Source organism: Pteronotus mesoamericanus, unplaced genomic scaffold (genome assembly GCF_021234165.1).
Source record: "Pteronotus mesoamericanus isolate MK-2021 breed Mesoamerican mustached bat unplaced genomic scaffold, CSHL_Meso_final contig_94, whole genome shotgun sequence".
NCBI classification, from domain to species: Eukaryota; Metazoa; Chordata; class Mammalia; order Chiroptera; family Mormoopidae; genus Pteronotus; species Pteronotus mesoamericanus.
Genome location: NW_026555285.1, coordinates 2,422,974 through 2,442,481, shown reverse-complemented (window position 1 = coordinate 2,442,481; position 19,508 = coordinate 2,422,974). Strand labels below are relative to the sequence as shown.

General features: G+C 36.8%; 1 protein-coding gene across 2 annotated transcripts in view; it reads right to left on the bottom strand.

Moving 5' to 3' along the window:
• The window catches only part of KPNA3 (karyopherin subunit alpha 3), a 113,832-nt gene that overhangs the window by 45,174 nt on the left and 49,150 nt on the right, over nucleotides 1-19,508 (bottom strand). Inside the window, exons 2-3 of one of the 2 annotated variants that reach the window (XM_054586317.1) lie at nucleotides 10,061-10,105; nucleotides 3,135-3,229 (exon numbers count right to left, since the gene is read on the bottom strand). In XM_054586317.1, the coding sequence (XP_054442292.1) occupies nucleotides 3,135-3,215 (81 nt within the window). In that variant the 5' untranslated portion in view covers nucleotides 3,216-3,229; nucleotides 10,061-10,105. The remainder of the gene's footprint in view (nucleotides 1-3,134; nucleotides 3,230-10,060; nucleotides 10,106-19,508) is intronic. The other variant, XM_054586315.1, reaches the window with a different exon arrangement.

The following is a 19,508-nucleotide window of genomic DNA, read 5'->3' as shown; positions in this document are numbered from 1 at the left end:
GAATATGGCAACCAGCCTAGTTTCAACACCCACCTTATCTCCAAACACACACACATAGTCCTTTTCTTAGGTTACTTTAAAAATCCATTATTAATATATTATCCATGTATGCACAATATTTGATTCTTTTTAAATCTTTCTTTTCTGAACCACATGAAACTCTCACTTGGTAAGTCAAAAATGTTAATTATGGGTAATTTCTTACAACTCAACCTAATATTTTTGGAATTAACAACTTCTATGCTATTAATCTCTACATAATGTTCTTTTTCATTCCCGAATTTCTCTTTCCATCTTGGAAAAATGGTTTGTAATTCAATACCTAAATTTGTAGAACATATAAGCAGTCACTTCTTATACATGTTATAAAAAGGGTAATTATTTATTAGCCCCATTTCAAACTTGAAATAAGTAATTAAATGTTTTTATCCAGTAAAACTTTCATTGTCTTAACTCCTTATCTAGTTTTAGTTCCTGTAATATTAAAATCTTTATCTACAGATGAGTAAATAAAGACATAGAAAACTGGACTAAATTATATTCACCCACAAGTTTTATATGTTATACATGTTTTTTTTGTACACTCTGCTCAAGATGTTATACTTTGATATTAAAATTTTAAAAATATTACTGATTCCTCAATTATGTAAAAATCTGACAACGTAACAAATTATTTTTCTTGCAGGATCACTTAAATGATCTTATCAAATAGCTGCACATGTGGAGTCTAATTTACTAATTCAGTCAGATTTTTATTGAGATAATTGTAAACTTGCATAGAGTTGTAAGAAATAATGCAGATATCCCGTGCACACTTTCCCCAGAGTTTCCCAATGGTAACATTTTACAAAACTATTGTACAGTCATGTGCCACATGTTTTGTTCAACAATGGATCATGTACATGATGGTGGTCCAACAAAATTGTAATGGAGCTGAAAAATTCCTGTTGCCTAGTGATGTAATAGGTGTCGTAATGCGACACATCACTCATATATTTGAGGTGATGCTGGTATAAAAAAATGTACTGTGCTCTTGGTGGCATAACAGTATATAGCACATACATGGCAGCCTGCGGTGACCTCTGAAAATGGTTGGCTACTCACATGACCCAGAAAACCCCACAAAATCTTGCAAATCAGAGGCTCAAATCTTTCTGTTTACTTCAAGAACATTGGTGAAACTGTCCAGGCTATCAAGGGTATGCATATCAGAAAAGCCACCAAGGATCTCAAGGATGCCACTTTATGGAAGGAATGTTTGCCATTCTGTACTTACAATGGTAGAGTTACTAGGTGTACTCAGGCCAAACAGTAGGGCTGGACACAGGGTTGGTGACCCAAAAAGAATGCTGAATGTTTGCTGCACATGCTTAAAAATGCAGAGAGTAATGCTGAGTTTAAGGGTTGAGATGTATATTCTCTGGAAATAGCACATCTAGGTGACCAAAACTCCTAAGATGAAAAATTTACAGAATTCATGGGCAGATTAACCCCTACACAAGCTCTCCCTCCTGCACTGAGATGATCCTTATTGAAGAAGAGATTGTTCTTGAACTGGAAGAGGAGAATGCATAGAAGAAAAAGATATCCCAGAAGAAACTCAAAAAACAAAAACTTAAGGCACAAGAGTAAATTATGTACAAATGCTAGTAAGTTTTTAAAATAGTAGAGCATGTACAATTACGTATAGTACCTAATACTTAATAATAATATTAAATGATTGTTACTGGTTTATGTACTTACTATATTTTTTATTATTTTAGAGTGTACTCGTTCTCCTTTAAAAAAATTGCTGTAAAACAGTATGTTGTGGTAAGCAGGCAGCAGCCCAATACATCTTGTGTTTATAACATTTCTTAATCACACCATTTTCTCTTGTGCTTGATTTAATCTCATGTTGTTTTGCACAGCAACAGGCTGTACAGACTTAGAGCCTGAGAGCAACAGGCAATACCATGTGGCCTAGATGTGTAGTAAGCTAAACCATCCAGGTTAGTGAAAAAACACTCTACAATGTTCACACAATGTTGAAATAGTCCAACACATTTCTTAGAACTTGTCTGCATTGTTAAGTGGTGTATGACTCCGTAATATCACAACCAGGACAATGACATTGATACAATCCACTACCCTTATTTGGATTTACCATCTTACTTGTATTTACAGCATCTATGTCTATACAATTTTACCATGTTTATACGTTCATGTATCTATCATTATAGTAAAGATACTAAACAGTAACCAAAACAGAAGATGCTCTTTTTGCCCTTTCATAAGTAAAACAACCTCCTTCTCACCTCCCTGTCCCCATATGTAATGCCTTACAACCACTAATCTGTCCTCCATTTCTAAAATTTTATCATTTTTAAAACGTTACATAAATATATTGATATAGTATCTAACTTTTTTGTATGATGGGTTTTTGTCTTTTTGTCTAGCATAATCTCCTAAAAATTCATGAAAGTTGTTGCTTCCAGCAATATTTTGTTCCTTTTAATTGCTGAGTGGTATTTCATGGTACAGACATACCACAGTTTCACCATTTACCCTAGGACACCTGGGTTATTTCCAGGTTTTGGCTTTTACAAATAAAAACTGATACAAACTTTCAAGTACAGGTTTTGTAGGAACACCATTTTTGTTTCTCTGGGATAAATGCCTGAAGTGTGACTGGTAGGCTGTATAGCAGTTGCATGTTTTCCAGAGTGATTGTACCATTTTACATTACTATTAGCAGTGTATGAGTAATCGAGTTTCTCTGTATCCTCTCACCAGCATTTGGGGCTGGCACCGTTTTTTAATTTTAACCATTCTGATAGATGCTAAATTATTTACAATCTGTATTTCCCTGATTGGCATTAACAATCATCACCATATGATGAGTTACACTTCCATAACCCCTTTTGCCCTTTTCCTAACTAGTTTTTTTTTTCATAATGTTGAGCTTTAAGAGTTCATTATACAGTACGTACTCCCTTAACGTCATCAATAGGTTTTGCGACTTCAAATGGAACAATAACAAAACCAATTTCACCATAGGTTAATTGATATAAACAAGACAAGTTCCTATGGCATCTCATCAATGTTATAATGACATGACGTTGAAGGAAATGAGGTTGAACAAAATGACATACGAGGATCTGCTGTACATGCTGGATACCAGTCCTGTGTTGAATATGTGGTTTTCTTCCAGTCTCTGCAGTTTGTCTTTTCATCCTCTCCACAAGGCCTTTCAGAGCAAAAATTACAAATTTGTTAAGGTCCAATTTTCCTTTTATGGATCATGCTTTTGTGGTCAAGTCTACGAACTCTTTGCCTGGCTCTAGATCCTTAATATTTTCCTCCATTTTTTTCCTAAACATTTTATAGTCTTATGCTTTACATTTAAGTCTAGGATCCATTCTATGTTTTTTAATAAGGTGTGAGATTTAGGGCAGGGTTCTAGTTTGTTTGTTTGGTTTTTTTGGCCTATGGATGTCCCAATTTTCTAGTACCATTTGTTGAAAAGACTAGCCTTCCTCCATTGAATTAGTTTTGCACCATTGCTAAAAATCACCTGGATGTATTTGTGCAGATTTATTTCTGGGTTCTACCTTTTGTTCCACAGATCTATATGTCTGTCCTTCTTCAAATACCATACACTATTCATTAATGTAGCTTTTCCATAAACCTCAATATTGGGTATGGCAACTGCTCCTATTTTATTCTTTGTCAGGATTGTTTAACCTCTTCTAAAGCCTGTGACTTTCCATATAATTTTCAAAAAAGCTTGTCTAGCCTAAAAAAGGCCTTGGTTCGATTGTGATAAAAATGTATTAAACCAACAAGTCAATTTCAGAATAGGCATCTTTACTATATAGAGTCTTTCAATCCATGACCGCAGTATATGTCTCTCTATTTAAGTCTTGTTTGACTACTTTCATCAGCATTTAGATACTGTACATGTTTGGTATTTTCTTTGGAGTTACTGTAAATAGCATTATGTTTTAATTTTGGTTTGTGTGTGTGTTCATTGTTAGTGATTGACCTTTAAGTGTTGATCTTGTATTCTGTGGTCTTGCTGAACTCACTATTTCTAGTTTTGTAGATTCTTTGGTATTTTCTACATTGGCAATCATATCATCTACAAAGAGGGAGTTTTATTTATTCCTTGCCAAACTACATGTCTTTTCTTTTTCCTGACTTATAGCAATGGCTAGGACTTCCAGCACTATGTTAAATAAGAGCAGTGAGAATGGACATTGTTGTATGACCCCTGCATCATAGGGGGTAAAATACTCAGTGTTTAACAAGTATGTTAGCTGTGGCTTTTTTGCAGATGCTTTATCAAGTGAGGTAATTCCTCTGTTTCTAATTTGTTGAGATTTAGCAAGAATGGATGCCAGATTTTGTCAAGAGCTTTTTCTGCATCAATTGATATATGATTTTTCTTCTTTAGCTTGTAAATATGGGGAATTTAGGCTATTTTAAAAGATACTTTACTAAAGAGTGAAACAACTAAATCAAGTGCCAGATCTGATCAGTCAGGTTGGATATTTTGGTGGCTTTTGTCTTTATAAGTACTTACCCACTCCTACCACCAGACCTAATGATAGTAAAGACCAATGGCACAACTGACTGATCAATCAAGAAAAAATTATATCAAATTTAATATAATGTGTCAAAGTTAAAAATGCCAATGTCAGGTTTTGAACTCATTTTCAACTTATGAGGCATTATTCACCTAACATTTACATTAAAAGGCGTAGTGGTTAAGAGCTCACCTCTGCCATTTAACAGCTGTGTGATTTTAGGAAAGTTACTTAATTACTATGTAACTGTTTACAAAGTGATATAATATACAGAAGTATTGACTTCTATATAAGTGTTGATGCTTACAGGAAAGTAAGAGGTCAAAGAGGTAAAAGAAGACAAACGGGGTTAAACAAAAAGTTAGAGACCAGTAAAACAATACATATTAGTAACTAGATCATACCCTCAATTTGATAGATCAGTATCAATGTTATCCAAAGTATTGTCCTTAGACTTGCTAAAAGTCTTTGAACTATCCATTACAGGTCGGCTACAAGATAGGGAGCTTGTGCTGGATATCAACTGTGAAACTAAACACACTGTTTAGTTCTGCTATTTATTTAGGCTGAAAGATTTTCTTGGTAAAGGAAGTAGTGCTTGTTTAATATTTTGATGCAAGTTCCCTAACTTCTCTCTGATCAGGACTTTTGAGTAGCACTGCCCTATATCTAAGGTATTTTTCTTAAAGCTTCAATAAATTATTTAAATATCAGCAAAAATTTAAGATATCATATTTCAGTTTAATTCCTGAATATTAATATTTAATAAGTACTAATGACATGCCCAGAATTTGACTAGGCATTTTGAAACAGGCTGGGAGGGAGACTTGGGAGTATCTAGAGTGGGAGGTGGGGGAAGAGTGTGGCTATTACCTTCACTTTAGAAGCTTCTAATCTAATAGAATTGCATACAGTTTATCTATGAAACTCTGGGGACTAGCTCTTTTTTCTTGTATTTCCAAGAATCTCAATGTCAGTAATAACACCGTGATTTTCTACTCAATGGACATATAGAAATAGCAAGGCTGGAATCAGAGTTAGATACTCCGATAATAAACAGTGGAGGAATATTCTCTTGAAGGGCTCTACAGACTCCTGCCCACAAGATCACTCTGCCCTACCCTGTGGTGCTTACGCCAGGCTGTTGATAAGAGCTAGAAGCTGTACCACTGACCAGTTTAACAACTAAGGTAGAAAATACAAAGCAGCAGCCAAAATGGGAAGACAAAAGAAAAGGACCCCAAACGAAAGAAGAGAACTCTCCAGAAACAGAAATAGATGCAATGGAGGCTAGCAATTATCAGATAAAGAGTGTAGAGTAATGATTATAATGCTGCTCAACAGCATGAAAACAGACATAGTAACCAAAAAAGAGGACCAGTCAGAAATAAAGAATGCAATATCTGAAATAAATAATACACTGAGAGGAAGAAACAGTAGGTTAGATGAAGCTGAAGATCAAAAAGTGATTTGGAAGACAAGGTAGAAAAAAGACACCCAAGCATAGCAGAAAAAGAAAGAAGAATTTAAAAAAATGGGAGACCTTAAGAAATGTTTTGGACAACATGAAGCATCACCATGTCCACATCATGGGAATACCAGAAGGAGTGCAAGCAAGGGACAGAGAACCTATGTGGGGAAATAATGACTGAAAACTTCTCTAATCTGGTGAAGGAAAAAGACACACAAGTCCAGGAAACTCAGAGAGTCCCAAACAAGTTGGACCCAGAGGCTTACACTGAGACACATTATAATTAAAAGGACAACGCTTAAAGACAAGGAGAGGATCCTAAAAACCGCAAAGGTAGGTATTTACATAAAAGGGAGCACCAGGTGGACTGTTATCTGATTTCTCAACAGAAACATTTCAGGCCAGAAGGGCACGGTGTGAAATATTCCAGGCGATAAAAAGCAAGGACCTACAACCAAGGCTACTTTACTCAGCAAGGCTATCATTTAAAAATCAAAGGAGAAATAAGGAGCTTCCTGGACAAGAAAAAGCTAAAGGAATTTGTTGACACCAAACCAGTATTACAACAAATGTTAAACGGCTTGCTTTAAGAAGAAGAAAATGAGAAAGAAAAAGAAAAAGAAAAAAAGTAGAGGAAAACAGTTTAACAATAAAATGGCATTACATATGTATCTACCTATAATCACCTTAAATGTTAATGGCTTATATACTCCAGCCAAAAGACATGGAGTAGCTGAATGGGTAAGAAAACAAAACACATATATACATGCTGCCTCCAAGAGGTACACAAAGACTAAAAGTAAAGGGATGGAAAAAAAGATATTTCCTGCAAATAGTAAAGAACAAAAAAATGCTGGAGTAGCAGTACTTACATCCAACAAAGAAAGACTTTAAAACCAAGGCAAAGAAGAGCACTATATAATAATAAAAGGACCAACCCAACAAGAGGTGTAACCCTAATAAACATTTACACACCTAACATAGGAGCACCTAAATGTGTAAAGCAAATCTTGATGAACATAAAGGGAGAGCTCAACAGAAATACAGTCACGGAAGAGGATTTTAACACCCCATTGACTTCAAAAGACAGATATTCCAGACAGAAAATCAACAAGAAGACAGTGGCCTTAAATAACATACTCGATCAAATAGATTTTATTGGTATCTTTAGAGCAGTTCATCCCAAAGCAGCAGAATGTCCATACTTTTCAAGTGCACATGGAATATCTTCTAGGATAGACCACATGTTAGGGAACAAAACAAGTGTCATTAAATTTAAGAAGACAAAAAATATCAAGCATCTTCACTGAACACAGTGCAATGAAACTGGAAATCAATCACAAGAAGAACACTGAAAAACACGCAAAGTCATGGAAACTAAATAACATGTTATTAAACAATGAACGGGTCAACAACAATGTCAAGGAGGAAATCAAAAGATACCTTGAAACAAATGAAAATGAGGACACAACAATCCAATATTTGTGGGAAGAAAGACATTGAAGAAGATACAAATAAAAGGAAATACATACCATATTCATGAATAGGAAGAATTAACATCATAAAAATGTCCATACTACCCAAAGCAATCTAGAGATTCAACACAATTTGTATCAAGATTCCAATGACGTATTTCAGAGAACTAGAACAAATATTTTAATAATTTATATGGAACCAGTAAAGGCCCAGTATACCAAAGCAATCCTGAGAAAGAAGAACAAAGTTGAAGGAATCACGTTACCTAATATGAAACTATACTATAAGGCCACAGTAATCAAAAGCATAGTACTATCATAAAAACAGACACATAGATCAATGGAACAGAATAGAAAGTCCAGAAATAAACCTACACCTTTATAGTCAATTAACATTTGACAAAAGAAGCAAACACATACAATGGGCTAAAGATAGTTTATTCAATAAATGGTGTTGGGAAAATTGGATACATGCAGAAACATGAAAATAGGCCACCTTCTTACACCACACGTAAGACTAAATTCAAAATGGATCAAAGACTTATATGTAGACCTGAAACCATAAAAATCATAGAAGAAACATAGGCAGCAAAATCTTGGACATTGTCTGTAGCAATATTTTATTGGATATATCTCCCCAGGCAAGGGAAACAAAAGAAAAAATAAGCAAATGGGACTACATCAAAGTAAAAATTTCCTGCACAGCAAATGAAATCATCAACAAAATAAAAAGACAACCCACGGAATGGGAGCATATATTTGCCAGAGCATTTGATAAGGGGTTAATATCCAAAATTCATAAAGAACTTTGAAAATGCAACACCAAAAAATAACAACATAATTAAAAATGGGCAAAGGACCTGAATAGATACCTCTCCCAAAAGACAGAGATGGCCAACAGACAGATGAAAGCATCACAGAAATGCAAATTAAAAGCACAATGAGATATCATCTGAGAACTGTCAGAATGTCTATCATCAAATCAACAAACAAGTGCTGGCAAGGATGTGGAATAAGGGGAACACTTCTGCTCTGATGGTAGGAATGCAGGTTGGTGCAGCCTCTGTGGAAAGCAGTATGGAAATACCTCAAAAAATTAAAAATGGAGCTGCCTTTTGACCCAGCGATCCCACACGTGGGAATGTATCTGAAGGAACCCAAAACACTAATTTGGAAGAACATAAGCAACCCTATGTTCATTGCAGTGTAATTTACAATCGCCAAGATATGGAAGCAGCCCAAGTGTCCATCAATAGATGAGTAGATAAAACTACTATGGGTCATTTACACAATGGAATACTATTTGGCTGTAAAATAAGAAAGTTTTACCCTTTTCAACAGTATGGACAGACCTGGAGAACATTATGGTAAGTGAAATAAGCCAGTCAGAAAAAGACAAATACCATATGATTTCCCTCCTAATTGGAATTTAATGAACAAAATGAATTAACAAGGAAAAGGAGGACAAGACTCATAGATGTTGAGCAGGATGACAACTAGCTGGGTTGGAGGGAATAACTAAAAAGGAAAAAGGAGTCATGGACTTGGACAACAGTGTGGTGATTGTCGGGGGGAGGAAGGTATAAGAGGACTAAAAGGTAATGGAAAAACATACAATAAAGATTAAATTTTAAAAAATTAAGTCCAGAGGACAGCATAATCAGAAAAGGAGGATCAAATAACCAAATACAAGTAAACAGCTTAAATTTAAAAGTATACTAGAAGGGCTAAAAAGATTAAAACAAGGGGAGGAATCTGAATAATACAAAGACCAATATAAAAGTTTTATAGCTGTATTCCAAGCATGAAAAGTAAAGGTCCCATTTTGAGCTAGCTGGTGTAATGTCAACAGATGACAATAAATAATTACTTAATTTCAATTTTATTCTTATTGCCTCTATTAAGGGAAATGATCTTCACGTGAATGAAAAACCAGACACAAATGTGCACCCACCATTTTATTTGTATAAAGTTCAAAACAGTAAAATAATTCATAGTGTAACAAACCAGGAAAATGGTTACCTTTGGGGGAAAGTATCAATAGTAACCAAGAAGGGGCCCTGAGATACAGGTAATGTTGTAGTACTTGATTTAGTAGCTGGTTACACAGATGTGTTCACTTTGTGAAAAATCATCAAGCTGTACACTTAACATATGTTGACTTTTTGTATGTCTTATGTTAATGAAAAGTGAAAAAGAAGGTAAGACCAACATGTTAGAATTGGCAAGAAGCTCACCTTACACTCTTTATTACACTTAGTTCACATCTCTGGTACACAAGACCCAAAGATATGAAAAAAATTTTAAAAATATGATTGACAAATCACTGCCATTAAAATGTAAGTGTCCATGAAGAAGTTATGGAGTTGTAAGAACAGTGGCATTAATGGATATTTTCCAAATTTTATAAAAAATAACACTTTTCTGCTGTGTGGTTTTAAGAATGGCCACTAATTTGCCATATTATTTCATTATTCAAATTTTACAGAATTTCAACACCAGAATCTCCTAATGACTTTTTATTAAAAGCAAATCACACTTACCTTTCGCAGTTCAACTGTCACTTCATTTCTGTGTCTTCGCATTGTCTAAAAAGAAAAAGAATACATATATATCTAAATACTGGTACTGCTAGTATATAAATTAAGATCTTAGGCATTTAAGATTTAAATTGTCTTAAAGTAATTTATCTTAAGAATTATAAATTAACTATATGGAATTTCCTCAAAACACTAAAAATGGAACAGCCTTTTGACCCAGTAATTCCACTGCTGGAATTATACATTAAGAATCCTAAAACACCAATTTAAAAGAATTTATGCACCTCAATGTTCATAGCAGCATTATTTACAATAGCCAAGTGTTGGAAATAGCCCAAGTGCCCATGAGTACATGAGTAGATCAAAAAACTGTGGCACATTTACACACTGGAATACTACACAGCAGAAGTAAAGAAGGAACTCCTATCCTTCATGACAGCATGGATTGAAAGGGAGAGTATTATGCTAAGTGAAATAAGCCAGGTGGTCAAAGACAAATACATATGATCTTATCTATAAGTGGAAGGTAATCAACAAACTAGCAAGTAAAAAAGAACCAGAGACAAGGAAATAAAGAACAAATTGACAGTGACCAGACAGGAGGTGGGAGGGAGATAATGGAGGGGAGGGAAGGGGTTGGGTCAAATCAAGGAACATGTATAAAGGACTCATGGATAAAGACAATAGTGGGGATGAGGGCTGAATATGGGAGGTGGGGTGTGGGTATAGCAGGAGAGAGTAATGGGGGGGAAATAAGGACAACTGTAATTCAACAACAATAAAAAAAAAAAGAATTATGGAGTAGTCAGTTTGAGGCTTTAAATAATAAACTACAGGAGGTTAAAAAGCCAAAACTGTCTATTTTACTGGTTATCTATTGGTTACTTTTGTAGGGAGTAGGAGGTGGGGCTTAGCTGCCTAGGATCTATTCCCTTCCTCTAATTACAGCCAGGTTTTTTGGGGGAACTGTATACTCTCACTTGAGTATAGTCTTGATGGAACTGCATATTAAAGTATCTCTACTGGTTTAAACATAGCATGGGACAAACACTTGAACAGAACTCTCTCCCCCATACCTCTGACCCTTGAACAAAATGGAAAGAAAAAAAAAGTGTCATAGGACCAGGTATAATAAAGCCTATCTCTTGGACTTGCTCTATTTCCAATTACCTGGTGTCCTTATTGAAATATTGGGAACTACCCAATATTTTCCCAATTATTGTTTTTGCATAAGTCTGCAGGACTGGTTTTTGATGTTTGCAACCAATGAATTGTATCTCAAAAGATTCATATTTTTACAAAGTAAACAATTTACTGTCATAGCCTTCAAATCACATGAAAATAAAACATGTCTGGGAAAATATTTTGTATTAACAGGTAAAAAGTAGCCTTCTAATTTCCTAAGAGTCTCTATCAGGCATGTTTTATCAGAAATTTTTATTGAAATGATTAGATATCCCCTCTCCCCTTGAGTTACTGATACAGTGGATTATTTTATTACATATATATTGAGTTGGCCAAATAGTTCATTTGTTTTTTTAAGATTGCTCTAGTAGCGCTTAGTTGTCTTTGACTTCATTTGAAACAATTTAGATAGATTGGATTGTGACAGCTGTCTTATCAGTGTGCATTAAAACATTTTTTATCAAAATTGGTGAATTTTTGTGTAGCCATTTTAATACCGAAGATGGAAGAAAATAAGCAACATTTTTGGCATTTATGCTTTATTATTTCAGGAAAGGTAAAAACACAACTGAAATGCAAAGAAAGATTTGTGTAGTTTATGGAGGAGGTGCTGTGACTGATCAAATGTATCAAAAGTGATTTGCAAAGTTTAGTGCAGGAGATTTCTTGGTGAGACATGCTCCATGGCTGGGCAGACCAGCTGAACTTACAGCGATCAAGTAGAGATATTAAGTGAGAAAAATCAATGTTATACCACAAGGGTAATAGTCGACATACTCAAAGTATCCAAATCAATAAAGTTATTGGTGAAAATGAAAATTGTGTCTTTTATTTTACAGAAAAAACTAAATAGGCTTAATGGTCAACCCAATAACTACAGTAAAATTCTTACATTTTTGGAATAAAGATTATATAAAGGTTAAATGGTCATGATATATTATTATTTTAATATACTGTGAAATTCATTATATTATTTTATTTCATAATTCTTTTGTTATGATATCTCTAAAGTTTTCTTAAATGGTAGTGATAAATTAATCCCCTTTTAGGGAAAAAATTTCATGGAGGCCAAGTTATATTGAAATATTAATCTAGATATAAAATTATGCATAAATATAGACATACTTAAGTGTATATAAAACTGCCAAACAAAATTCAAATTAGTAGCATTCATGAAATGTGATGGAATGATTCATTGATAAAATTATTATCACTGACTTCTGGCCAAGGTGGAAGCGTACGTAGATACACTTCCTCACACAACCAAAAGGACAATTACCAATTTGAAAACAAAAAACCAGAACTACCCAGATAATTGAACTCTATGTAAGTCCCACAACCAAGAAGTTAAAGAAACACTTGGCTAGACTGGTAGGAGGGATGGAGATGGTTAGCTGGGGGGAGAGGACACACATCAAGGCAGCAGCTGGTGGACTGGGCAGTCCCACATTCATGTGCAGATAAACCGGGAGGAAGAACTGGGGAGTGAGAGAGACCACACAACCCAGGTTTCCAGCGTGGGGACAAAAAAAAAAAAAAAAAAAAAAAAAGCCTTAAAACCTCTGGCTGTAAAAACCTGTGAGAGCTGTGGCGACAGGAGAAACTCATCTTACAGGAGAGTACACTGGAAGGGACCACAGGGTCCTAGAACATGCACAAATCCACATGCCTAGGAATCAGCACCAGAAAGGAGCAATTAGATTATGGATAGCAGGGGAAGTTGACTGAAAGCCAGTTGAAAGCTGAGCAAGTGGCACTGTTCCCTCTCGTTAGGTTTAGGAACATCTGAGACAACTTGAAACGTTCCAACATCCAAATCATAGTGCCAGAAGGAGAAGAGGAAGAGTAAGAAATTGAAAATTTATTTGAAAACATGATGAAGGAAAACTTCCCCAATCTAGCAAAGGAAATAAGACTTCCATGAAGTCCAGGAAGTGCAGAGTCCCAAACAAGTTGGACCCAAGGAGCAACACACCAAGACACATCATAATTACATTACCCAAGATTAAAGATAAGGAGAGAATCTTAAAAGCAGCAAGGGAAAGGAGACAGTTATCTACCAAGGAATTCCCCTAAGACTATCAGCTGATTTCTCAAAAGAAAGCTTACAGGCAAGACATGTTGGGAACCGTCCTGCCTGGTTTCAGGAACTGTAGCCTTGCCGACAGATGAGAGGGCCTCAAGGCTAGCTAAGCAAGGAGGCCTTGGGGAAAATAGGCCGCTGAGGAGACAAAACCTGTACCCCAGGCAGGAGCACAGCCCCTGCCTCCCTCACATCACTCTACTTGGCCTTGGAGGATGGCTGGTTAGTCAATGATGGGTAAGACACCTCGATGGCAGGGGCAACCTAAGACAGGCATAGTTACATGGGGGCCATCAGGGAAGGGCTTTGGGGACACGGAAAAGGGGCAAAAGACCCTCACCCCTTGGCTTTGTCATGGCCAGAATCCTCATTCTATCTGAAAGAAGTCTCTCTTGGCTGTTCTGGCCAGCCACCTGGCCAGTCAGTGAAACAATCTAAAGGCAGCTACAACTCTAAACTAAACTGGACTGGGCAGTTCCCAGGGGCAATTAGGCCTGGAAAAGGAATGCGTTAAATATTATGAAACTTACTTTGCTAAGAACGGCCTTCAGTTAATGAGTACTGATTTTGGGCACCACTTTGGGAGGCACTGGAAACTGTGGCCCTGCAAAAGAATACACTGTATCCACTGAAGCTTGCTCTGCTAGCATTGCCCTGATAAGGAAAAACCAGGTGTTTTACTTCACAGCAAAGAAATAATTTCTGAGGCCCGAAAACTGTGGCTTAATGAGCATCTGACACCAACTTGTCTGACCTTGATTGAAGACAAACTTCTGTATTTCTTCAATTTATTATCTAAGGTCTTTTGATGTAAATTGATAGGCTTTGTATGCATGTTGTATACCCCTGTGCACATTTTTCTCAATAAAAACCACTTCTAGGGAAGGGCTTGGGGCATTCTCCACTAGAAGGAATCACCAACCCCTTCTCCTGACAGGGAAATTGTGTCTGGTACAGTTTATTTCCCCATCTGTGGTGACCCGGAGCAGCTCTCTGGGACAGAGCCCCTCTCTCCTCAAAGAAGGGGCAGGAAAGAAGTATTCAAAGTGCTGAAAAGCAAAGACCTACATTCAAGATTACTCTATCCAGCAAAGCTATTATTTATAATGGAAGAGCAGATAAAGTGCTTCCCAGATAAGTCGAAGTTAAAGGAGTTCATCATCACCAAGCCCTTATTATATGAAATGTTAAAGGACTTATATAAGAGAAAGAAGGTCAAAACTATGAACAGTAAAATGACAACAAATACAAAACTATCAACAACCGAACCTAGAAAGCAAAAACAAACAAAGCAAACAATTAGAACAGGAACTAAATCACAGAAATGGAGATCACATAGAGGGTTATCAGCGGGAGTGGGAGGGTGGAGGGTGGGGGAAAGGTAAAGGGAATAAGAAGCATAAATCATAGGTACAAAATAGACAGAGAGAGTTTAAGAATAGTGTAGAAAATGGAGAAGCCAAAGAACTTAGATGTACAACGCACGGACATAAACTAAAGGGGGAGGAATGCTGGATGGAAGGGGATAAGGAGAGGAAAAAAATGGGACAGCTGTAATAGCATAATCAATGAAATATACAAAAATAATCATTATCACTAGTAGGGTTCAGCAGTAGAAAGAGCGAGCTTTGAATCTAATTCTATATTTAACATGTTTTTGTGTTTTGACTTCAGTATTTTAATACAGGATACTTTCTGTATAAACACATAATATAAAATGGTAATAAATGTTCAGCAATCTTCAAATACCAATTATTAATAAAGTGTTACTTAATAACTCTGTAAGCTATCTTTATTCACTTGGAGATCAGAACTGCACCATTGTTAAAATTTGCCTGTATGAATATCTAACCCAATTGTTACTAGAACTGAGAAGAAAAATAGTTTTCAATGAAATAACTACTACACTTAATTATTATAAATTGTTATAAGGTACACTAAAAAAAGAAAGCAAGATCCAGGCAGCATATCCCCTCCAAAATATGATCAAATTAGTGCTTAAAATACTTTACATTAAAATACTTCAGCATGGATAGGGGTGAACTAACTTCTAAAGTACCCTAAAATTAAACATCTACACTTCAGAGGGGGTTAGTTAGCATTTGAGGCCCCTATATCAGGAATAAGCTCCCAGTTAGGAAATGCTTCACATATCAACCTCTGAATTTAGACACTGGTTTGTTATTTAGTATAAGAGGCGTTATTTCTTTATCGCTGAAATAAAATTGTTCGAGATATATGGACTGACTAGGAATATTGCACAGGTGCCTTCAATCTACCTATTCACAATTTAAGAATTTGGCAAGCCCCTGCAGTCTTCAGAGAAGTGTTTGAGTCTAGGCCTCCCTCTGATGGTGTGTTCCAGGCTTTCCTGGAGGATTGATTATGTGACCTAATCCTAGTCAAATCTTTGTGGTAGCTGCTTATGGTTGAAGTTTTATTGCAAGGTAGTAGTCTAAAAGGGCTAAAATCATAGAATAAGCTGTATGACTTTTTGCAACTGCTTGCTAATGCATGTTTGTGCAAGTAGCAAAATTTTGTCTATGGCTTATTATAGTTCACTGTTAGGATAAACTCTAATTAGGAAAAAACCTATTATTCTCACCTATCCTTAATAGCTAAAGGTCTCCTATTCATCCAAAAGGGAACAATATGAGTGAAAATGGCCAAATGGCTTAGGTCAGTCAGCAGTAGGCACTGACTACTATAGATGATACAAGCACCTCCGAGTTAGTCCTGACTTACTCTGCTCTCTGAATCACAACAGGAGACTCCATCTTAGGCTCTCTCCTTCCTTACATCCTTCCCAAGTGATCTCATCTACTCTCATATCTTCAATTACTATTTGATGACCACTCCCAAATACCTATCTTTAGTTCAGCCCTCTCGCCCAAGCTCCAAATCTGTAAGTACAATATTCATTCACTCAACAAAAATGTACTGAATTCATCTAACATGCACCAGGCAATATGCCTGCAACAAAGAGAAAGCCTGTGACAGTGGTCAGCAAACTGCAGCCTGTGGGCCAAATATGGCAGGAATGGTTTTAAAATTTTTAAGTGATTATATTATAAATGATATTAAGTATCTACATAACACCCTCATGTTTGTTTCTTGGTTACTGAAGCCTAAAATATTTACTATCTGAAATACTTTTAAGAGAAGTTTGCCTGCACTCATGCAGATGTGGATGAACAGACTGAGGAGTCTGAGCGAAGGCAACAGGCTTGAAAGCACTTGAATAATGGTCTTTGCCATGTCACAGTGAGAGGGTGAATGGAGAGAGAGGGAGCCAGTGTAAAGGGTGTAGGGTCAACTCTGTTTCTGGCAGCGTCAGAGGGATAGTCACCAGTCAACTTAATGAGCACTACTGTGTGCCAGACACTGCCAGGGTGCTTTAAAATGGAGACCTCTGCCTCCATGGAAGCTTACGGTCTAGAGGGGCACGAAGCAACTGAGGCATAGAAAAGGCTGACATCTCACAAGTCTACCAGACTGAAGGATGCCATGAGCAAAGATACAAAGGATTTGTCCAGAAATGAAGTGGGTAGCCTGGCCAGTCTGGAGTCCAAAGGATGTGCAGCAGGGACATGTGGACTAAGCCTGGAAAAAAGGATCCCTCCTATGATTCCTAAAAGGACAACCCTCCCTAGTCCTGGGGCTGCCTCTACTGACAGAGCACCTGGAGGAAATCCTCACCTGGAACCCCACCTCAGAATATCCAAAAGTGTCTGTCCTGAAGACTAACACCACTCCTGAAGGGAAGCTTGGCCTCTCATCCTGGTAGGGCTACACAGTCTGTCCTTCCCTCCTCAGTCAATCATACTGAAGAAACCAAAATCCAAACCAAAGTATAAGAAATGTGTATTCTTTTTATTTTAATAATAAATCGCTTTACAACAAATATAGTAGAAGAGTTTCCAAACAAAACTCATACAAAGAAAAAGTGTGTCAACAGCTGGTCTAGTAGAAAAGACAGTAACAAAAAGCAGCAACATAAATGTTAAATGTTAATACAGGAAAGTAAATAATGAAGTTCTATATTGGAAGGACACCCGATCAGAAGGTCAGGGAAAAGCTCCCTGAATGATTAAAATGTGTGTGTGTGCATGTCTGATTTTAGGGGTTGAGGACAGGTTGTTACAAGACCTCAAACTCAGCATACTTATGGATATCATACTTATGGATATGTCCCTCTCAATTTTCCCCTTCCCCAGCTTTAATACCACATACTCTTCCACAAGCATTCCCAATACCAGGAAACAGTACAATCATCCAAACAGTTGCAAAATCCCAATCTTGGGAAATTATCCATGCCTATTCATACTCTCATTCTCTGATATCCAACAAGTCACCAAAATAGGATACAAACCTAGACCCACTGTGACTATCCTAGACTAAGGCATCATCTCATCTGGATCACTACAACAACCTCTTTACTTGTCTCCTTCTGTACACTGAATCAATTTTCCACAATGCAGCCAGAGTGCTCTTTTAAAAAAATGCAAATCCCTGTTGGCTTGAATAAAACCTCAACAGATTTTTTAGTATCCAGGATTCCTCTCCCCAACCCCAGCCAAAGTCCTCAGGACAACCAAAACAGAATCCCATGGACAAAATCTACAAGATTGGGTGACAAGGTTTCCCCATGAATCCTCAAATACAGGCAGAATCTGGTTACTTCACCAACTAGAGTTGCATGGTATCAGCATGCATGCAGAAGGAAACAGGAAGACAGAAGTAACAGAGCAATTGAAGGGCTTGAGGACAGGAGAGCTCAAAATTATCAATTACTAAAATTTAAAAGGCTATTTAAGAATAGCTGCAAATGGAAGGGATCTTTTTCACATGCCAACATTGTAAGGTATGATGAGCCTAGACTCAATAATGAAGTTCCCCTTCCTGGGAAAAGCCCTCAGTTGAAAAGATGCTTCTTAGAGAAGAATCCCAAAGTAAGCAAAATAGGCATACTGTGGCAAAGGAAGAGAGGGCCCACATAAAAGTGGATTAGTGAGATAAAGCCAAATCTCAGATTACAAGAAGCTGTATTTAATCACTTTGTAATGAATAACAGAAGGTAGTCTACAGTAGTAAAGCTAGAAAAATCTATCCTGACCCATCCCTTGCTCTGAAAAGTTCAGGAAAACCTATTATACAATTAACAAAAATGAAGGATCAGGGTCAAATCCCATGACATAAGATATGGGAGAATAAACAGTAGAATGTTGATATTAAACACCTGCAAAAGAGCCATACCTACAAAACAGGTGAAAATTATATTTCAAAAAATGAAAGAATATGTGAAAGAACATTATAAATCAGAATTAGAAAAACTCAGAAATAAGGTGCTAGAAATCAGGAGAGAATTAGAAATAGAAGAAAAAGATTATTTCAGTAAATCTAACCGAGAATAATCATAAGATCCAATAAACAGATAATGCTTAAGAGATACAGAATGTGCAAAGAAATAAATTTTTTAAAGGTTCTTTTAAAAAAAATGAGAGATTTGTTGTTCCACTTACTTATGCATTCATTGGCTGATTCTTTCATGTGCCCTGATTGGGGACAGAACCTGCAATCTTGGGATGACACTCTAAGCAACTTAGCTACCTGGCCAGGGCCCAAACAAATTTTTAATAAAAAGTAAATGAAGATGGAGTGATGTCAGGATCATGGTGGAGTGAGAAAACCTCTTGGTCTCTCCCCTTAAACTTATAAGTTGGACAAACATAATTCAACAAAGGATTCCCTGATGAATGCACAAACATGTCTGAAAGATCTGTGCATTGAGACATCTTAAAGTGTGCATATTGGAGTAAGCAGGGGAGGCAGGAGATGGGAAGAACAGATATGAAGATGCAGTTTGACCAGTCTGGTGCTTGCCATGGCCCCAGCAGATCTGGTAGCAGTGGAGTGTCGGGTTGCAACTTCTACTCAACAGAATAGAGGAGCAGAGGCAGCATTCTGGTCTGCGTGGCCAGTATACACTGAGGCTGAACCCAGAGACAGGGGTGAAGAAGCAGTGCAAAGGGCTATGGTATAGCAGCTACGGTCACCAGTGGAAAAAATGCCCAGAAATGAAAGCTGCCCTTTTTCTGATAGCCCCCTTATTCCAACAGATATGGCAGCAACGGAGGCAGGTCAGGAGGAGGCAGAAGTGACATTCTAGTCAGAGTGGCCTGT